The 20,070-nt window shown below is 39.5% G+C and overlaps 1 protein-coding gene across 7 annotated transcripts in view; it reads right to left on the reverse strand.

Moving 5' to 3' along the window:
- TUBGCP5 (tubulin gamma complex associated protein 5) overlaps window positions 1-20,070 on the reverse strand; it is a 65,741-nt gene that overhangs the window by 33,894 nt on the left and 11,777 nt on the right. For all 7 annotated transcript variants that reach the window (XM_042941291.1, XM_042941290.1, XM_042941293.1 and 4 more), the window contains exons 4-6: window positions 16,340-16,436; window positions 15,867-15,946; window positions 15,098-15,233 (exon numbers count right to left, since the gene is read on the reverse strand). In XM_042941291.1, coding sequence (XP_042797225.1) covers window positions 15,098-15,233; window positions 15,867-15,946; window positions 16,340-16,436 — 313 coding nt within the window. The remainder of the gene's footprint in view (window positions 1-15,097; window positions 15,234-15,866; window positions 15,947-16,339; window positions 16,437-20,070) is intronic.

A 20,070-nucleotide genomic window follows, 5' to 3' on the forward strand; every position in this document is an offset into this window, starting at 1 on the left:
GGAAGTTTTCCTTCCCTTTCTATTTTTTGGAATAGCTTGAGAAAGATAGGTATTATTTCTGCTTTAAACATCTGGTAGAACTCCCCTGGGAAGCCATCTGGTCCTGGACTCTTATCTGTTGGGAGATTTTTGATAACTGATTCAATTTCTTCACTAGTTATGGGTCTGTTCAAAAGCTTTCTATTTCCTCCTGATTAAGTTTTGGAAGCATGTGGGTGGTTAGGAATTTGTCCATTTCTTCCAGGTTGTCCAGTTTGTTGGCATATAATTTCTCATAGTATTCCCTGATAATTGCTTGTATCTCTGAGGGATTGGTTGTAATCATTCCATTTTCATACATGATTTTATCTATTTGGGTCATCTCCCTTTTCTTTTTGAGAAGCCTGGCTAGAGGTTTATCAATTTTGTTTATTTTTTCATAAAAACAACTCATGGTTTCATTGATCTGCTCTACAGTTTTGTTTAGATTCTATATTGTTTATTTCTGCTCTGATCTTTATTATTTCTCTTCTTCTGCTGGGTTTGGGGTGTCTTTGCTGTTCTGCTTCTGTTTCCTTTAGGTGTGCTGTTAGATTTTGTATTTGGGATTTTTCTTGTTTCTTGAGATAGGCCTGGATTGCAATGTATTTTCCTCTCAGGACTGCCTTCGCTGCATCCCAAAGCGTTTGGATTGTTGTATTTTCATTTTCGTTTGTTTCCATATATTTTTAAATTTCTTCTCTAATTGCCTGGTTGACCCACTCATTCGTTAGTAGGGTGTTCTTTAACCTCCATGCTTTTGGAGGTTTTCCAGACTTTTTCCTGTGGTTGATTTCCAGCTTCATAGCATTGTGGTCTGAAAGTATGCATGGTATGATTTCAATTCTTGTATACATATGAAGGGCTGTTTTGTGACCCAGTATGTGATCTATCTTGGAGAATGTTCCATGTGCACTCGAGAAGAAAGTATCTTCTGTTGCCTTGGGATGCAGAGTTCTAAATACATCTGTCAAGTCCATCTGATCCAATGTATCATTCAGCGCCCTTTATTGATCCTGTGTCTAGATGAGCTATTCTTTGTTGTAATTGGAGTATTAAAGTCCCCTGCAATTACCACATTCTTATCAATAAGGTAGCTTATGTTTATGAGTAATTGTTTTACATATTTGGGGGCTCCCGTGTTCAGTGCATAGACATTTATAATTGTTAGCTCTTCCTGATGGATAGACCCTGTAATTATTATATAATGCCCTTCTTCATCTCTTGTTACAGCCTTTAATTTAAAGTCTAGTTTGTCTGATATAAGTATGGCAACTCCAGCTTTCTTTTGACTTCCAGTAGCATGATAAATAGCTCTCCATCCCCGCACTCTCAATCTGAAGGTGTCCTCAGGTCTAAAATGAGTCTCTTGTAGAGAGCAAATAGATGGGTCTTGGTTTTTTTTATCCATTCTGATACCCTATGTCTTTTGGTTGACGCATTTAGTCCATTTACATTCGGTGTTATTATAGAAAGATATGGGTTTAGAGTCATTGTGATGTCTGTATGTTTTATGCTTGTAGCGATGTCTCACAAGATCCCCTTTAGGATCTCTTGTAGGGCTGTTCTAGTGGTGACAAATTCCTTCAGTTTTTGTTTGTTTGGGAAGACCTTTATCTCTCCTTCTATTTTAAATGACAGACTTGCTGGATAAAGGATTCTCAGCTGCATATTTTTCTTGTTCATCACATTGAAGATCTCCTGCCATTCCTTTCTGGCCTGCCAAGTTTCAGAAGAGAGATCAGTCAGGAGTCTTACAGGTCTCCCTTTATATGTTAGAGCACGTTTATCCCTCGCTGCTTTCAGAATTTTCTCTTTATCCTTGTATTTTGCCAGTTTCACTATGATATGTCACGCAGAAGATCGATTCAAGTTACGTCTGAAGGGAGTTCTCTGTGCCTCTTGGATTTCAATGCCTTTTTCCTTCCCCAGTTCAGGGAAGTTCTCAGCTATTATTTCTTCAAGTACACCTTCAGCACTTTTCCCTCTCTCTTCCTCCTCTGGAATATCAATTATGCGTATATTATTTCTCTTTAGTGCATCACTTAGTTCTCTAAATTTCCCCTCATACTCCTGGATTTTTTTCTCTCTTTCTCAGCTTCTTCTTTTTCCATAATTTTATCTTCTAGTTCACCTATTCTCTCCTCTGCCTCTTCAATCCGAGCCGTGGTCGTTTCCATTTTATTTTGCAGCTCGTTTATCACATTTTTTAGCTCCTCCTGACTATTCCTTAGTCCCTTGATCTCTGTAGCAATAGATTCTCTGCTGTATTCTATACTGTTTTCAAGCCCAGAGATTAATTTTATGACTATTATTCTAAGTTCACTTTCTGCTATATTGTTTAAATCCTTTTTGATCAGTTCGTTAGCTGTTGTTATTTCTTGGAGATTCTTTTGAGGAGAATTCTTCCGTTTGGTCATTTTGGATAGTTCCTGGAGTGGTGCGGAACTACAGGGCACTTCCCCTGTGCTGTCCTGCATAACTCACGTTGGTGGGTGAGGCCGCAGTCAGACCTGATGTCTGCCCCCAGCCCACCGCTGGGGCCAAAGTCAGACTGGTGTGTGCCTTCTCTTTTCCTCCTGGGGCGGGATTCACTGTGGGGTGGCGTGGCCCGTCTGGGCTACTTGCACCCTGCCAGGCTTGTCGTGCTGGGGATCTGGCGTATCAGCTGGGGTAGATAGGCAAGGTGTACAGGGGCGGGAGGGGCAGGCTTAGCTCGCTTCTCCTTCGGTGATCCGCTTCGGGAGGGGCCCTGCGGAAGCGGGAGGGAGTCAGGCCTGCCGCCGGAGGTGTGGGTCCGCAGAAACACAGCGTTGGGTGTTTGTGCGGTGCAAGCAAGTTCCCTGGAAGGAACTGGTTCCCTTTGGGATTTTGGCTGGGGGATGGATGAGGCAGATGGCGCTGGCGAGCGCCTTTGTTCCCCACCAAACTGAGCTCTGTCCTCCCGGGGCTCAGCAACTCTCCCTCCCGTTGTCCTCCAGCTTTCCCGCTCTCTGAGCAGAGCTGTTAACTTATAACCTTTCAGATGTTAAGTCCCGCTCGCTGTCTGAACACACTCCGTCCGGCCCCTCCGCTTTTGCAAGCCAGACTCGGGGTCTCTGCTTGGCCAGTGGGCCACCCTTCTACCCCAGCTCCCTCCCGCCAGTCCGTGTAGTGCACACTGCCTTGCCCCCCTTCCTACCCTCTTCCGTGGGCCTCTCGTCTGCACTTGGCTCCGGAGACTCCGTTCTGCTAGTCTTCTGGCGGTTTTCTGGGTTATTTAGGTAGGTGTAGTTGGAATCTAAGTGATCAGCAGGATGCGGTGAGCCCAGCGTCCTCCTACGCCACCATCTTCCCCCTCTCCACCAGGAAAATCTCAGTTGCCTTTTAGTTTTGCTGATTGTTTCTTTAGCTGTGCAGAAGCTTGTTATTTTGATGAGGTCCCAATAGTTCATTTTTGCTTTTGTTTCCTTGCCTTCAGAACGTGTTGAGTAAAACGCTGCTGTGGTCAAGATCAAAGAGGTTTTTGCCTGCTTTCTCCTTGAGGATTTTGATGGCTTCCTGTCTTACATTGAGGTCTTTCATCCACTTTGAGTTTACTTTTGTGTAAGGTGTAAGAAGTGGTCCAGGTTCATTCTTCTGCATGTCCTTGTACAGTTTTCCCAGCACCACTTGCTGAAGAGACTGTCTTTATTCCATTGGATATTCTTTCTTGCTTTGTCAAAGATTAGTTGTCCATATGTTTGTGGGTCAATTTCTGGGTTCTCTATTCTATTCCACTGATCTGAGTGTCTGTTCTTGTGCCAGTAACATACTGTCTTGATGATTACAGCTTTGTAGTATAGGGATTGTGATGCCTCCTGCTTTGGTTTTCTTTTTCAAGATAGCTTTGGCTATTCAGGGTCTTTTCTGGTTCCATACAAATTTTAGGATTATTTGTTCTAGCTCTGTGAAGAATGCTGGTGTTACTTTGATAGAGATTGCATTGAATATGTAGATTGCTTTGGGTAGTATTGACATTTTAACAATATTTGTTCTTTCTATCCAGGAGCATGGAATCTTTTTCCATTTTTTTTGTGTCTTCTTCAATTTCTTTCATAAGCTCTCTATAGTTCTCATTGTATAGATTTTTCACCTCTTTGGTAAGATTTATTCCTAGGTATTGTATGGTTTTTGGTGCAACTGTAAATGGGATCGATCCCTTGATTTCTCTTTCTGTTGCTTCATTGTTGGTGTATAGGAATGCAACCGATTTCTGTGCATTGATTTTATATCCTGCAGCTTTGCTGAATTCATGAATCAGTTCTAGCAGTTTTTGGGTGGAATCTTTTGGGTTTTCCATATAGAGTATCATGTCATCTGCGAAGAGTGAAAGTTTGACCTCCTCCTAGCCTATTTGGATGCCTTTTATTTCTTTGTGTTGTCTGATTGCAGAGGCTAAGCCTTCCAGTACTGTGTTAAATAACAGTGGGGAGAGTGGACATCCCTGTCTTGTTCCTGACCTTAGGGGGAAAGCTCTCAGTTTTTCCCCATTGAGGATGATATTACCATTGGGTCGCTCATATGGCTTTTATGATCTTGAGGTATGATCCTTCTATCCCTACTTTCTTGAGGGTTTTTATCAAGAAACGATGCTGTATTTTGTCAAATGCTTTCTCTGCATCTGTTGAGAAGATCATATGGTTCTTATCCTTTCTTTTATTGATGTGATGAATTACGTCTTTTATTGATGTGATGAATCACGTTAATTGTTTTGTGGATATTGAACCAGCCCTGCATCCCAGGTATAAATCCCACTTGGTTGTGGTGAATATTTTTAATGTATTGTTGGATCTGGTTGGCTAATATCTTGTGGAGGATTTTTGCATCCATGTTCATCAGGGAAATTTGTCTATAGTTCTCCTTTTTAGTGGGGTCTCTGTCTGGTTTTGGAATCAGGGTAATGCTGGCTTCAGAGACAAGAGTTTGGAAGTTTTCCTTCCATTTCTATTTTTTGGAGAAGTTTCAAGAGAATAGGTGTTAACTCTTCCTTAAATGTTTGGTAGAATTCCCCTGGAAAGCCACCTGGCCCTGGAGTCTTGTTTTTTTGGCAGATTTTTTATTACTAATTCGATTTCCTTACTGGTTATGGGTCTTTTCAAATTTTCTATTTCTTCCTGTTTCAGTTTTGGTAGTGTAGAGGTTTCTATGAATTTGTCCATTTCTTCCAGAATGCCCATTTTGTTGGCATATAATTGCTCATAATATTCTCTTATTGTTTTTATTTCTGTTGTGTTGGTTGTGATTTCTCCTCTTTCATTCTTGATTTTACTTATTTGGGTCCTTTCCTTTTTCTAACTTGATCAAACTGGCTAGTGGTTTATCAATTTTGCTAATTCTTTCAAAGAACCAGCTTCTGGTTTCATTGATCTGTTCTACTGGTTTTTTTTTGGTTTCAATAGCATTAATTTCTGCTCTAATCTTTATTATTTCCTGTCTTCTGATCTTGGGTTTTATTTGCTGTTCTTTTACCAGCTCTTTAAGGCATAAGGTTAGGTCATATATCTGAGATCTTTCTTCCTTCTTTAGGAAAGCCTGGATTGCTATATACTTTCCTCTTATGACTGCCTTTGCTGCGTCCCAGAGGTTTTGGGTTGTGGTGTTATCATTTTCATTGGCTTCCATGAACTTTTTAATTTCCTCTTTAACTTCTTGGTTGGCCCATTCATTCTTCAGTAGGGTGTTCTTTAGTCTCGAAGTATTTGTTACCTTTCCAAATTTTTTCTTGTGGTTGATTTCGAGTTTCATAACGTTGTGGTCTGAAAATATGCACGGTGTAATCTTGAGTAATATTTTTAAGTCATGAAAAGAATGATAAAACTTCCAGTTATTAAAAAATTAAAGAACTCTGTGGGTGTGTGTATATATATAATTATATATATTGTACATAACATATATAATACATATACTTTAACTTTACTTATTTATTTTGAGAGAGAGAGTGTGCAATCAGGGAAGGGGCAGAGAGAGAGGGAGAGAGAGAATCCCAAGCAGGCTTTGTGCTATCAGTGCAGAGCCCAATGCGGGGCTTGATCCCATGAACCATGAGTTCATGACCTAAGCCCAAACCAAGAGTCGGACACTTAACTAAGCGACCCAGGCGCCCCCAGAACTATATATATTAAAAGTGAAATTTCCTCAGTACTTCTGTGGTACTATATAGCCTTTTCTGTACATACACATAGTTTTTGTTTTTTTGTGTGTGTTCTTTTGGTAACATAATGAGATTATATTGCATATACCACTGTACCTATCCATTTGATGATTTTGGCTCATTTAAAGATCTTGGAGATATTTATATGTTGGCATACACAGTGTATATACACAAATTTTCCTTCATTCCTTTTTAATATCTGTATAGTGTTCCATAACATGGACATATTATAATATATATAATCAGCTTCTTATTAATTGACATTGTTGTTTCACATTTGTCACCACCATAGTCAATACTTTTGTTTCTATCTTTGTGCACATACTCAGGCTTATCATTCTGGAAGTGAGTTTGGGTTTAAATAACATCTTGAGTACCTATGCTCCAGCAATGTTCTAAGCCAGGGTTATTTTTCCTATAAAGGTCCAGAGAGTGAATATTTATCACAACTATCTCATTCCACTGTTGTAACATCAAAGCGGCATAGACAATATATAATGAGAGTGTGGCTGTGTTTCAATAAAAGTTTAATTACAGTAACACCAGTGTGGCTAACTCTAGTTCTGGGTACTTTACATACTATGTATCCTTGTAGCCCTCAAATGTAGGTGCAGTTATTAGGCCCACTTTATGGATGAGGAAATTGACAAAGAGAAATGAAGTACGTGTCCAAGGTTATGTGCCTGGTAAGTAGCAGAGCCAGCATCTGACTGCATACATCCAAGCATCTGACTGCATACATCAAGTTGAAAATGAGAAAGAAGCTGCCCCAAATACCTTCCCCAAAATGTTAGATCCTAGGACCTGACCCTCACACACACTTACTGAATCACTAGCTTATGATTCTTTTAAGGCAATATGCTTACTCAGCACTCCAGGAGCACTTGCCTTCCCACTCCTCAGATGGGCCAGTGTTCCCTTTGTCCCTCTCACTGTGTGACTGTGTCCTGGCTTTTGATTTGTTTTACTAGCATCACCTTATAGAGAGGTCAGCTCAGTGTCTGGGACCACGCAGCTACCCAGTGGTAGGAAAGACAGACTTGAGCAGGTGAGATCAAGCTGGGTCCTGGCAAGTCTGCTGCTTTGTGTTGTTGATGTCTGCTCCAATATCATTACATGAGCCCAGGTGAGCACATTGCTTGGCCTGCCTTGACTCATTTTCCTTCTTTGGAGTCATGGGAAAAGTACCTATTAGATTGTTATGAAGATAAAATGGGATAATACAGGAATAATTCTTGGCTGCATACTTTTCTGATTCAGCACACTGAATATATCCCACCACTCGTTTCTGGCCTGTCAGGTTTCTGTGGATAGGTCTGCTGCAAATGTGATCTGTCTTCCCTTGTAGGTTAGGGACTTTTTTTTACCTTGCTGCTTTCATGATTCTCTCCTTGCCTGAGTATTTTGTGAATTTGACTATGACATGCCTTGTTGATGGTTGGTTTTTGTTGAATCTAATGGGAGTCCTCTGTGCTTCCTGAATTTTGATGTCTGTGTCTTTCCCCAGGTTAGGAAAGTTTTCTGCTATGATTTGCTCACATAACCCTTCTACCCCTTTTTCTCTCCCTCCCTCCTCTGGGACCCCTATGATTCTGATGTTCCTTTTTAATATGTCACTGATTTCTCTAATTCCTAAATCGTGCTCTTTTGCCTTAATCTCCCTCTTTTTCTCTGCTTCGTTATTCTCTATAAGTTTATCCTCTATATCGCTGATTCTCTGTTCCACTTCGTCCATCCTTGCCGCTGCTGCATCCATCTGTGATTGCAGCTCAGTTACAACATTTTTAATTTCATTCTGGCTATTTTTTACTTCTTATATCTCTGCAGAAAGGGATTCTAATTTATTTTCGACTGCAGCTAGTATTCTTATTATCATGGTTCTAAATTCTGGTTCAGACATCTTGCTTTGTGTCTGTGTTAAATCTCTGGCTGTTGTTTCTTTGAGCTCTTTCTTTTGGGATGAATTCCTTCACTTGGTCATTTTGAAGGGATAAAAGGACTTAATGAGGTAGAAAAATTGAAATTAAAAAAATTAAAGTTAAAAAAATATTAAAATTAAAAATTAAAAACACACCCACACAAAAATCTAATAGATGATGCTAGATTCTAGGTGTGTTTTGGTCTGGGTGTAGAAAGTGGTTTGACAGATTAGAGAAACAAACAAAAAAAAAACAAAACAAATAAAAAAGGGGGGGAGGAAAGAAAAAAAAGGAAATCGTTTGGGAATTTGAAAAAATGAATATACTAAAGTAGACTAAAATACACAAAAGTAGAGAATATAGTAGAAAAAAGTATAGAAAAATATTTTTAATAAAAATTAAAAATAAATACGAATTTTTTCATTTTCTGTATTTAAGAAAAAAAAATGAAAAAGAGAAAAAAGATAAAAAGAAAAAAGGAAAAGGCAAAAAAAAGAAATCGTTTGAAAATTTGAAAAAGTGAATATAGTATACTGAAATCAAATGATGGGAGTAAGATAGAATTTGAAAAAATTTACATAAAAGCAAAAAATATAGTAATAATTAAATAAAAATATTTTTAAAAGAAAAAAAGAAATTAAAAAAAGGAAATTGTTTGAAAATTTGAAAAGGTGTGTACACTGAAGTAGACTAAAATAAAATGATGGAAATAAAGTATAATTTGAGAAAATTTAAACAAAAGTAAAAAATACAGTAATAAAAATTAAACATATTTTTAATAAAAATTGAAAATAAAAATGAGTTTTTTCTCTTTCTGTATTCAAGAAAAAGAAAAGAATTGTAAAAGAGAAAAAGGAAAAAGAGAGAGAGAAAAAAATTGAGTAGATGAACCTGCTAACAGATTGAAGTAGAACTGAAATTGCTTTGTTTTCCTCTAGAGGTAGGTCAAAGTAGCTCTTTATAGTCCATAGATTAAGCCGGCAGTGAGGTTTGTGTTCCTGAAGAGCGAAACTGGCCCAGTTGGGTGGGGCTCAGTGTAACAGATCCGCTCTCCACTAGATGGTGCTGCTAGCCTACTGGGGTGGATTGTTGTAGTGCTCAACAGTGCGCATGCGCGGGAGTGGTGAAAAATGGTGCCACCCAGTCTGTTCTCCCAGATTAGCGTCGCGCACGAGTTATCCGTCTTCAGCTCTCATCCACTCCCCACTTTTCCACTCTCTGTGACCAGGCCCCAGGGAGTACCTCTCTCCCAAGTTTTGTCTCAGATGTGGTTGTTTTCCCTGGGTCCCTTACTTCTGAAGGACTGTGGCTTTGACCTGCTCCGCCCCTCTGTGGGAGGGTCTCACCAAGCGATGGCCGAATGAGCTATGGCCCACTGGATCCTGCTATTGACGGTGACCCGAGACTGCAGCCAGCTGCCAGCCTGCCCCCCCAAAAAATCGCGAGACAGTGTGGCCTCAGTGTTTCAGGGACCATGGAAAATCACAACACACATCTGACACTAGGCTTCACCCTCAACAACCTTGTCCCAGCACCAGTGAATGTGGCTGCCTTCCGGGGTCTGCTGGGACCAGGTGGCTTCAACAGTCTCTACCAAATGTCCTTCCAGCAGTGGAACCGCTTTCCCCGTGTGGCCCAAGAACCTCCCGGACCCCACTCTGTTCCTGGGGATTCACCTTTCCCACCAGAGCACTGTCAGGTATCAAGTTGTGGAGTTGCAGCCTTTGCGCTCCCCTTGTTTACAGTCCTAATGGAATTTAAACCCTCTCCTTTCTCCCTTTTTAGTTTAGTCCCTGCGGCCATTTCCAATTTTCTACTTTCTCTCCAGCTGCTTTTGGGGAGGGGTGATTTTCCTGTATGCTCCCCCTCTCCCCAGTCTCCGTCCTCTCTCCACCCGCAAAAGGGGTTCCCTACCTTTCAGGGCTTCTTGCTCCCCAAGTTCAGCTCTTCGTGTTACATACCTGCTGAATTCTGTGGTTCAGGTTGTGCAGATTGTTGTGTTAATCTTCCAACTGGTTTTCTAGGTGTGTAGGATGGTTTAGCGTTGGTCTGGCTGTTATTTTATGGACGCGAGATACACAAAAAGCTTCCATGCTGTTCTGCCATCTTGGCTCCTCTCCTATAATCAGTATTTTTAAACAGTTTCCCCAGATGGCTCCTTTTGCATAATAGTTTTGGAAATAACTATTTTCAAGACCACAAATATAAATTCTAAGTTGTTCTCACTGTATGAACCTTTCCTGCCTCTCTCAAAGTTGTTCCATCTTTTAGGTTCTCTAAAGCATTACACTTTATTTATAGCAGTTATCACACTGAATCACAGTTTATCTGTTAACAATATAGTTTCCCACACTATACTGTGAGTTCTTCATATGAAGGAATAATGTTTCCTGGTTTTTTTTGTATTTTTAGTCTGACAATATATGATGAATAGCAAGAGCTCAATGAATTTAGTTAAATGCACATTTGAAACATCACAGTTCTAAAAAGAGCATGTGCCTTTCACTTGTGCCCATGATGAAAAACCTTATTATTCCCAATTCCAAATACTATAAAATTACCATCAATTAATCTGTCCAATATTCAGTTACAATTTGGGAGCTGGGGAAAATAGAATTTTTTAAAATTCTGGGAACACCTTTAAAACTTCAGCTTTCCTGGGGCGCCTCAGTGGCTCAGTCGGTTAAGCCTCTGACTTCAGCTCAGGTCATGATCTCCCCATCTGTGAGTGTGAGTCACAAGTTAGGCTCTGTGCTGACAGCTCGGAGCCTGGAGCCTGCTTCAGATTCTGTGTCTCCCTCTCTCTACCCTTCTCCCACTCACGCGCGCTCTCTCTCTCTCTCTCTCTCTCTCTGAAGAACATTTAAAAAAACCAAAACTTCATCTTTCCTAAACACTTCAGTCTCAAAAAAAAAAAAAAAAAAAAAAAAAAAAAAGAAAAAAGAAAGAAAGAAAAACCCAATGGAATCAACAAACTATTACAATTAATATATAAGTTCAGCAAATGCTGGATATAAGAACAATTTACAAAAACCAACAGTGTTCCCATACACCAGTGATAAAACAAAAAAGACATCATTCACAGCAAAAATGATTAACACATGTAAAAATTAATACTTATAATCTTTATAAAGAGAATTCCCAAATCGTCGGACAAAAAATTAGAATTAATGTAGGTATTTTCAAAGTAAAGATATTAAATCTCTCCAAGCTAAATATATAAATTCAATGCAATCCCAATAAAAATTCCAGCTGGATTTTTTTTGTAATTTTTTTAAATGGTTTTTATTTATTTTTGAACGCGAGAGAGAGAGAGAGAGAGAAAGAGCATGTGCAGGGGAGGAGCAGAGAGAGAGGGAGACACAGAATCCAAAGCAGGCTCTAGCTCTGAGCTGTCAGCACAGAGCCCAACACAGGGCTCGAACTCACAAACTGTGAGATCATGACCTGAGCCAAAGTCGGACGCTTAACCGACTGAGCCACCCAGGTGCCCCTCCAGCTGGATTTTTAAAAAGAACTGCTACTGCTTCTAAAATGCTTATGGAAGGGGTGGCTGGGTGGCTTATAGTCTGATAAGCATCCGACTTCAGCTCAGGGTATGACCTCATGGCTTGTGGGTTTGAGCCCCACATCAGGTTGTGTGCTGATAGTTCAGAGCCTAGAGCCTGTTTCGGATTCTGTGTCTCCCTCTCTCTCTGCTCTTCCTCCGCTCACACACTGCACCTCTTTCTCTCTCTCAAAAATAAATAAATATAAAAAAAAAAGATAAAAAGCTCCTTCAGTCTTGCCTCTTCTGTGAAGTGGCCACTGATATCCCTCTTGTTTTCTTTCGGGTTTCATGTCTTTCCTTCCCAACCGCACCCTTCAGAGTCTTTTGTATGTCTAGATACTAATTCCTAGATTTAACATTGCAGTTGTTGTCTAGTTAACGTTTTTCATGGGATACTTCAAACAGAATCTGATTCTTTTTTTCTATTTTGTTGTACTCAGACCTGTAAATTGTTCATAATGTGGTTAGCACTTGGGCCCGACGTGGGGCTCACATCCATGAACTGTGAGATCATGATCTGAGCTGAAGTCGGATTCTTAACTGAGTCACCCAGGCGACCCAAGGATGTTTTTATCTTGACAAGGTCCCAATAGTTCATTTTTGCTTTTGTTTCCCTTGCCTCCAGAGACATGTCAAGTAAGAAGTTGCTGCGGCTGAAGTCAAAGAGGCTGTTGCCTGTTTTCTCTAGCAGAATTTGATGGCTTCCTGCCTTACATTTCGAGTTCATTTTTGTGTATGGTGCAAGAAAGTGGTCCAGGTTCATTCTTCTGCATGTCACTGTCCAGGCTTTCCAACCCCATTTGCTGAAGAGACTGTCTTTTTTTGCTATTGGATATTCTTTCCTGCTTTGTCAAACATTAGTTGGCCATACCTTTGTGGGTCCATTTCTGGGTTCTATATTCTGTTCCACTGGTCAGTGTGCCTGTTTTTGTGCCAGTAGCATACTGTCTTGATGATTACAGCTTTGTAATACAGCTTGTAGTTCAGAATTGTGATGCCTCCAGTTTTGTTTTTCTATTTCAACATTACTTTGGTATTCAAGGTCTTTTCTGGTTCCATACAAATTTTAGAATTGTTCTAGCTTTTATCAAACTCAACACCCAAAAAAACAAATAATCTATTTAAGAAATGGGCAAAACATGAATAGACACTTTTCCAAAAAAGTCATCCACAAAGCTAACAGACACATGAAAAGATGCTCTACGTCACTCATCATCAGGGAAATACAAACCAAAACCACAATGACATATCACCTCACACCTGTCAGAATGGCTAAAATTAACAATTCAGGAAACAACAGATGTTGGCAAGGATGCACAGAAAGGGGATTTTTTTTTTTTTTTTTTTGCATTGCTGTTGGGAATGTAAACTGGTGCAGCCACTCTGGAAAACAGTATGGAGTTTTCTCAAAAAATTAAAAATAGACCTACGCAGTAATTTGCACTACAAGGAATTTATCCAAAGGATACAAAAATGCTGATCTGAAGGGGCACATGTACCCCAATGTTTATAGCTGTACTACTGACAACAGCCAAATTAGGGAAAGAACCCAAATGTCCATTGACTGATGAATGGATACAGAAGGTGTGTGTGTGTGTGTGTGTGTGTGCGCGCGCACACGTGTGTGTGTACACACATGCGCACACACAATTACTCAGCAATCAAAAAGAATTAAATCTGCCATTTGCAACAACATGGATGGAACCAGAGTGTATTAAGCTAAGCAAAAATAAGATAAAAACAGAGGGAGACAAACCATAAGACACTCTTAAAATACAAAGAACACACTGAGGGTTGCTGGAGGGGCAGCAGGTGGGGGGGATGGGCTAAATGGGTGATGCACATTAGGGAGGGCACTTGAGATGCACACTGGCTATTGTATGTAATTGATGGAACACTAAATTCTACTCCTGAAATTATTACCACAGTGTATGTTAACTAACATGGATAAAACAAACAAACAAAAAAACTGAAGGAGCTGAGGAGCCATAAGTACTTATCCCAAACAGTCAAATGCAAATGGAAACAAAAGTACCCCAAACCAGAGAGGTGGATCTTATCAAGCAGGGAGGAGATTGTGGGGGCCAGGTCCATAATGCACATGGCACTAGGTGGGGGGGGCAAAGGCAGCTCAAGACAGTCCACAGGGAAGTGATAATAGAAATGTGGTATTGCAAACTGCAGAAACCTATGTAGCAGTTAGGAGTGACAGAAGAGAGGTTCAAGAGTGACATGGACAGATTTAAAATAAAGATAAATGAAAAGAGGAATAGAACAAAGCTTTGCACATGGGATAATACCAGTACATAATTTCAAAACAGAATATACCAATCAACAGAATATGTTTTACAGGAACCCAACATATGTGATAACACAGGTATCAAATACATTAGAATAGTGCCTACAACTGGGCTAGCAGAAAAAGGGAAAGGGAAGTGAGAATCAGAAATAGCAGAAGAGTTGGGGTGCCTGGGTGGCGCAGTCGGTTAAGCGTCCGACTTCAGCCAGGTCACGATCTCGCGGTCCGTGAGTTCGAGCCCCGCGTCAGGCTCTGGGCTGATGGCTCGGAGCCTGGAGCCTGTTTCCGATTCTGTGTCTCCCTCTCTCTCTGCCCCTCCCCCATTCATGCTCTGTCTCTCTCTGTCCCAAAAATAAAAATAAAAAACGTTGAAAAAAAAAGAAATAGCAGAAGAGATGATATAAACCAAACTAAAAGTTCCTCCATGGACTAGGGATGATGATGTGCTCTGATAAAGGTCTAATACACAAGTTAAAAAGAAAAAATAAGCCAGAAAATCATTAGGATGCCAAATCAGCTTTAACTTCTTTGTCCATGTGGCAAGGTTCAAGTACAGTGAACAGAGTCTGGTTACATATCCCAAGCTTCATGGTTAGTGAAGGGGTTAGTTTCACAGTTACATGACCACAAAAAAAACAATGTAACCAGGACTTTGTTTCCTTACCTACAAAATGAGAAGTAATGAGAGGTAATACAACTAGAGAAGTAATACAACTCTGAGGTTGCTTCCACTTCTTTCTAGATTCTACCAATTCATAGTTCCTCACTAAAACTCAAAAAGCAGACATTCCAATTTAAAATTAAATTGTATAGATCTTTTCTCCTTTTATTTAGTTACTAACTAGCAAAGTCAACCCTTCTCTAATAAAAAAACAAACTAACATTTAGGACTATCAAAGTTCTCAGAACTATAAAAAAGGAACAGAATTTCACTCTAAATCCCTTTTCAACATTAATTTTGTAGTGCCACTTCTTAGACACTATAGAAGAAAGATCTACTAATGGTTTAAAAACATTTATGAGGATGCCAGAGCTTACCAATATCTTAAATCACACAGAACTGATCCCCAAAGATTGCCTGTCCTTCCAGAGAATTCTTGTATGAGAAAATGATGCCAGCATCTGAGAACACATGGTACCTTTCCAGCTGACACGAGGCCCCAATTTTCTGTTTTGATCTTGTTCTTCTAATGGTGTCCTGTCCACTTGAATCCCAGAGTCTTCTCTACTTAAGGGCTGTTGATCATCTTCGTCTTCACTTTCTTCAGACCAGTTCTGATTAAAAAGGGAAATATACCTACCCTTAGAGTGTGTAGTGACTAGAGCTATCTAGATGATAAGATTAAGAAAATTTCAGAAGAAAAGCAAAACTAAACCAAATGACACTTTTTTCTAAATGTCTTGAAAGTTACTATTATAGCATGGAATTATTTTTGGTGGCAAAGCCCCCCAAGAGTCACAGCTTCTTTTTTTTATTACATTTATTTATTTTTGAGAAACAGAGTGAGACAAAGTGTCAGCGGGGGAGGGACAGAGAGAGAAGGAGACACAGAATCTGAAGCAGGCTCCAGGCTCTGAGCAAGCAGTCAGCACAGAGCCTGATGCGGGGCTCAAACCCAAGAACTGTGAGATAATGACTTGAGCCGAAGTCGGACGCTCAACCAACTGAGCCACCCAGGCGCCCCTAGAGTCACAGCTCCTTAAGGGATACTTACATTCATTCCATTCAACTTTCTAGTACTATTAATTCAGTGCAAAATCTTAATAAATCTTTGATAATAAACTACTCTAATTTAATGAAGAGTATTCCTGTTTTAGTTAAGTTGCTCTAGGGTGGAAGGAACCATAAAAATAATATATCACTTGGCATGTATTTGTATTTACAATAGCTAAACTATTGCTACTTACTGGTGTGTCTACATTCGGACCAAGGGCAATTTCTTCACCTTCCATCAAGTATTTTCCCCAGTCAAAATCATCTTTCTTTTCTATAATGTAACAGAAGAAACTCATTAGTTTTATAAAAAATATGTGGGGGAAAAACTCCCAAAGCTATAGGAAAAAAGTCTAACAAAACTCAAATAAAATACACTCAGAAAACAAAAGTTCAAAAATATCAAAATACTCAATAAATTGATATTCTAATACATTTTAAATTTTAACTTCATCTTCAAAAGTGATTTTTCTCTTTATCTAATTGAAAGTAGTTTAACTGACAAAGTCAAAATTTATATTTTAAATGAGGATTTGCAATTGCAATTGTATCCAAAGCAAGAGAATATTTTAGTTTCATAGATTTTTACAACTTTTTATAAAATCTCAATGTCTGACAATAAAACCAATTTTACTTTTGTTATATATTAAAGCATTTGGTAACATACCCACTTCTTTATCTCTTGGTGTTTCCACATAATTGCTGTTTGAAGGAGAATCAGACAGACACAGAAGAAGTGACAGTATTGAATAATGCACATCTGTCTTTAAAACAAAAAATGAGGAATATAAATCACTGAGGTTGTAAAGAGCTTTCAAAACTAGTTTAAGAAAAGTTAACCCCATGTCAGTTGTGTCCCCAATATTGTTCCTAGTTGGAGAAAACATGAATTATATCTAAATAAATCCTAATCTCTTTATCTTTTTTATAGTTCAAATGTGTACATATAAAGAATCTGTCAAAAATGCATTACCTGAATGCTAATGAGGAATTGTCAGAAAAACCTAAACTGAGGGAAATGCTACTAAATAACTGGCCTGTGTTCTTCAAAAATGTCAGGGTCAAGATAAAGAAAGGCTGAGGAACTATTCTAGATCAAAGGATACTGATTAGTGAACCTGAGCAAGGGGTACACTGGCTCTCCTTTACTTTCTTCAAATTTTAAGTTTTTTTTAAAACGAATTATTTTTAAAAAAGTATTTAAAAAGTTACCAAAAAATAAAAATACCCCCAAATATGTTAAAAGTCATAAACTGTGCTGGAAAGGAGAGAAAAGATGGGTTAAACTCAAGGAAGGTAAGTCTCTGATGTCTAAAGACCAGGTGAGCTCTTCCTATTGTATATTCTACATAAATCTTCCACAACTTAATGGGGTTACATCCAAATAAAGCCATTTTAAGTTGAAAAGACTGTAAGTTGAAAATGTATTTAATACATTCACCTAACCTACTGAACACCATAGATTGGCTATACCCCCCCCCTTTTTTTTTTTAAGTAATCTCTACACCCAACATGAAGCTTGAACTCAGGACCCCAAGATCAAGATCCCATGCTCTACTGACTGAGCCAGTTACACACCCCATGCCTACCCTATCTTAAACATGCTCAGAACACTTAATCATTTTACACAAAGCCTACTTAATAATAAAGTGCTGGGGTGCCTGGGTGGCTCAGTCGGTTGGGTGTCTGACTCTTGATCTTGGCTCAGGTCTTGATTTCGGAGTCGTGAGTTCAGGCCCCTGCAGTGGGCTCCATGCTGGATGTGAAGCCTACTTAACATAATAAAGTGCTGAATAGCTCATGTAATTTACTGAATACTGAACTGAAGGCAAAAACCAGAATGGTTGTATGGATACAACCCAACAAGTAAGTGTATGTAAGTATACTGGTTGTTTACCCTCATGAGCACCTATCTGACTGGGATCTGTGGCTCAATGCCATTGCCCAGCATCACCAGTATCCTACTGCACATCACTAACCTGGGAAAAGAAAAAGTTCAAAATCTGAATCTTTTAATTTTTTAAAGTTTATTTATTTATTTTGAGAGAGAGAGAGAGAGGAAGAGAGAGGCAGGGAAGGGCAGAGAGAGGGAGAGAGGGAGAGAGGGAGAGGGGGGGGGGAGAGAGAGAGAGAGAGAGAGGGAGAGAGAGAGAGAGAGAGAGAATTCCAAGCAGGTTCCCCACTGTCAGCGTAGAGCCTGATGTGGGGCCTGAACTCACAAACTGCAAGATCATGACCAGAGCTGAAACCAAGAGTTGGATGCTTAACCGACTGAGCCACCCAGGTACCCCTCAAAATATGAATCTCCACTGAATGCCAATTGCTTTTTTGTAAGTCAGGGACCATTTGTAGTACCTTATATGTGTCTTCAGAGTGTTTATTATAATTAAATAACTTAAACTATCTGGGCAGTGATGATCATGTCTTGTTTATTCTGTGTTCCTACCACCTAGTATGATGCCAGGGACACAGTAAACATTTGCTGAACTTTCCTAGGAATGCTTAGGCAATACATCACTAATAAGACTGCAAAGAGCTGCCCTTTTTCTGGTAATTTTTCACCTGCCTGGAAATGCCTGAATTCCTTTACCGAGGAAAAGAATTTTTATTCCACAGAAAAAAGTGGTCTAAAATATAAATACTTGAAAAAGAAATACCTCTCACTATATAAATCTGTTACTTAGTAATAATTGTTAACATCAGATTTTTTTTTTTTTTTTGTGCACCTGAATAAGGTGAAAGTTACCAGTGGCAGAGGAAAGAAGTGCATGCAGTAAAATGGTACACATCAAACCCTTGTGGATCTCCCTACTTTGCTAAGGATCAGAGCATTGACCTGTTGTGGTGTAAGGATGCACAAAAGCAGCTCTTGGTCATGGGAAGAGGACCTGAATGATGCCATTTCCCTACTCCTTGTTCATTTTCTGAGTAACATCTATAAAGGAACTTCCCCTGAGAGAACTCAATTAATTGAGTTTATCACTGAACAATAAATTAGCAATTAGCACTAATGGCCAAAATGTAGCCTATCAACCAGCTGTATACCATGCTTTGACCACAATTACTAATTGTAATAAAGAAAAAGAAGACTGCTAAGAGTGGGGACTCTGGCACTTACATTTAGAAGATATGAACTATTTTACTTAACTTAAAAAAAATTTTTTTTTAACGTTTACTTATTTTTGGGACAGAGAGAGACACAGCGTGAACGGGGGAGGGTCAGAGAGACAGGAAGACACAGAATCTGAAACAGGCTCCAGGCTCTGAGCTGTCAGCACAGAGTCCGATGCAGGGCTTGAATTCATGGACCGTGAGATCATGATCTGAGCCAAAGTCAGACGTTTAACCGACTGAGCCACCCAGGTGCCCCAATTTTACTGAAGTTTAAAAATATAAGTTAATTTGTTCTTTTATGCCATCTCTTTACATAAGAGATGAAGATAAAGAGCTGGAACTCTATCTACACATCAACCACATGCCCCTAGTCTCTGTTTTCTGAAGCCCTGCCTGGTCCCTGCTACTCTGCAGAAAGTCAATGAACACGTTTACATATATGATGAAAGAAGCAATCCAATGTGTTGTACATTATATCAGAGGTGGTCCTGAATCTCAAATTTAGGAATAACATATACTCTACTTTCACATTCTTTGAAACTCAAAGCTACGAAGAATTAAGAATTTATAGTTCCAGCGGGGTTTTAAAAGTAGGTCAAAGTCTTTGCTTATTTTTCCAACAATAACTAACTCCAAATTCTCTTTTGCCAAATATCATTAAGAGCCTGGAGGATGGTAAACTGCCATTTACTGAGTAACTCCCATGAATACTATATATCTCTATTTATAATAGATAGTGAAGTTAGAGATTCACTTCTGGCATGATTGGAGGCACATGGTCTTCAAATCCTCTCCTCTAAAAGTAACTAAAAGCTAGACAAAATTGCCAGACAACCATTTCAGTGCTCTCAATGGACTATGGGCATACAAATGCTGAGAGGAATTAATCCATGAAAATGATCTCAGGGAAGAACTATGTGAGTTTGTGGCATATTTGCTATTTCACTCCTTCTAGTTCTATCACAGTTGTAGTTTAACCAGGATAGACAGGAAGTGAAAACCAGCAGCTTTGCTGTTGTTGATGGAAAAGTCTAACTGGAATCAAAGAGCTGTCAGCTAAAGTGCTAAATGCAGTAGCAAGTGAAGTGGGGAGTCAGTGGTTGTAGGCCTCTGTGGGGCGAGTAGCCAACCAGCAGAACAGTTGAGGGTTTATTAGGGAAATCCTGAGGCAAGACAGCCAAAGGGGCATGTTAAGCTTTTCATGTCTTGGGTTGACTACAGGTTGTGCTGTACATAGCAGAGACTGGAGTGGACCCAAACCACCTATACATTCTTGGCTGATGG

The sequence above is a fragment of the Panthera leo genome, chromosome B3 (genome assembly GCF_018350215.1).
Source record: "Panthera leo isolate Ple1 chromosome B3, P.leo_Ple1_pat1.1, whole genome shotgun sequence".
Classification (NCBI taxonomy): domain Eukaryota; kingdom Metazoa; phylum Chordata; class Mammalia; order Carnivora; family Felidae; genus Panthera; species Panthera leo.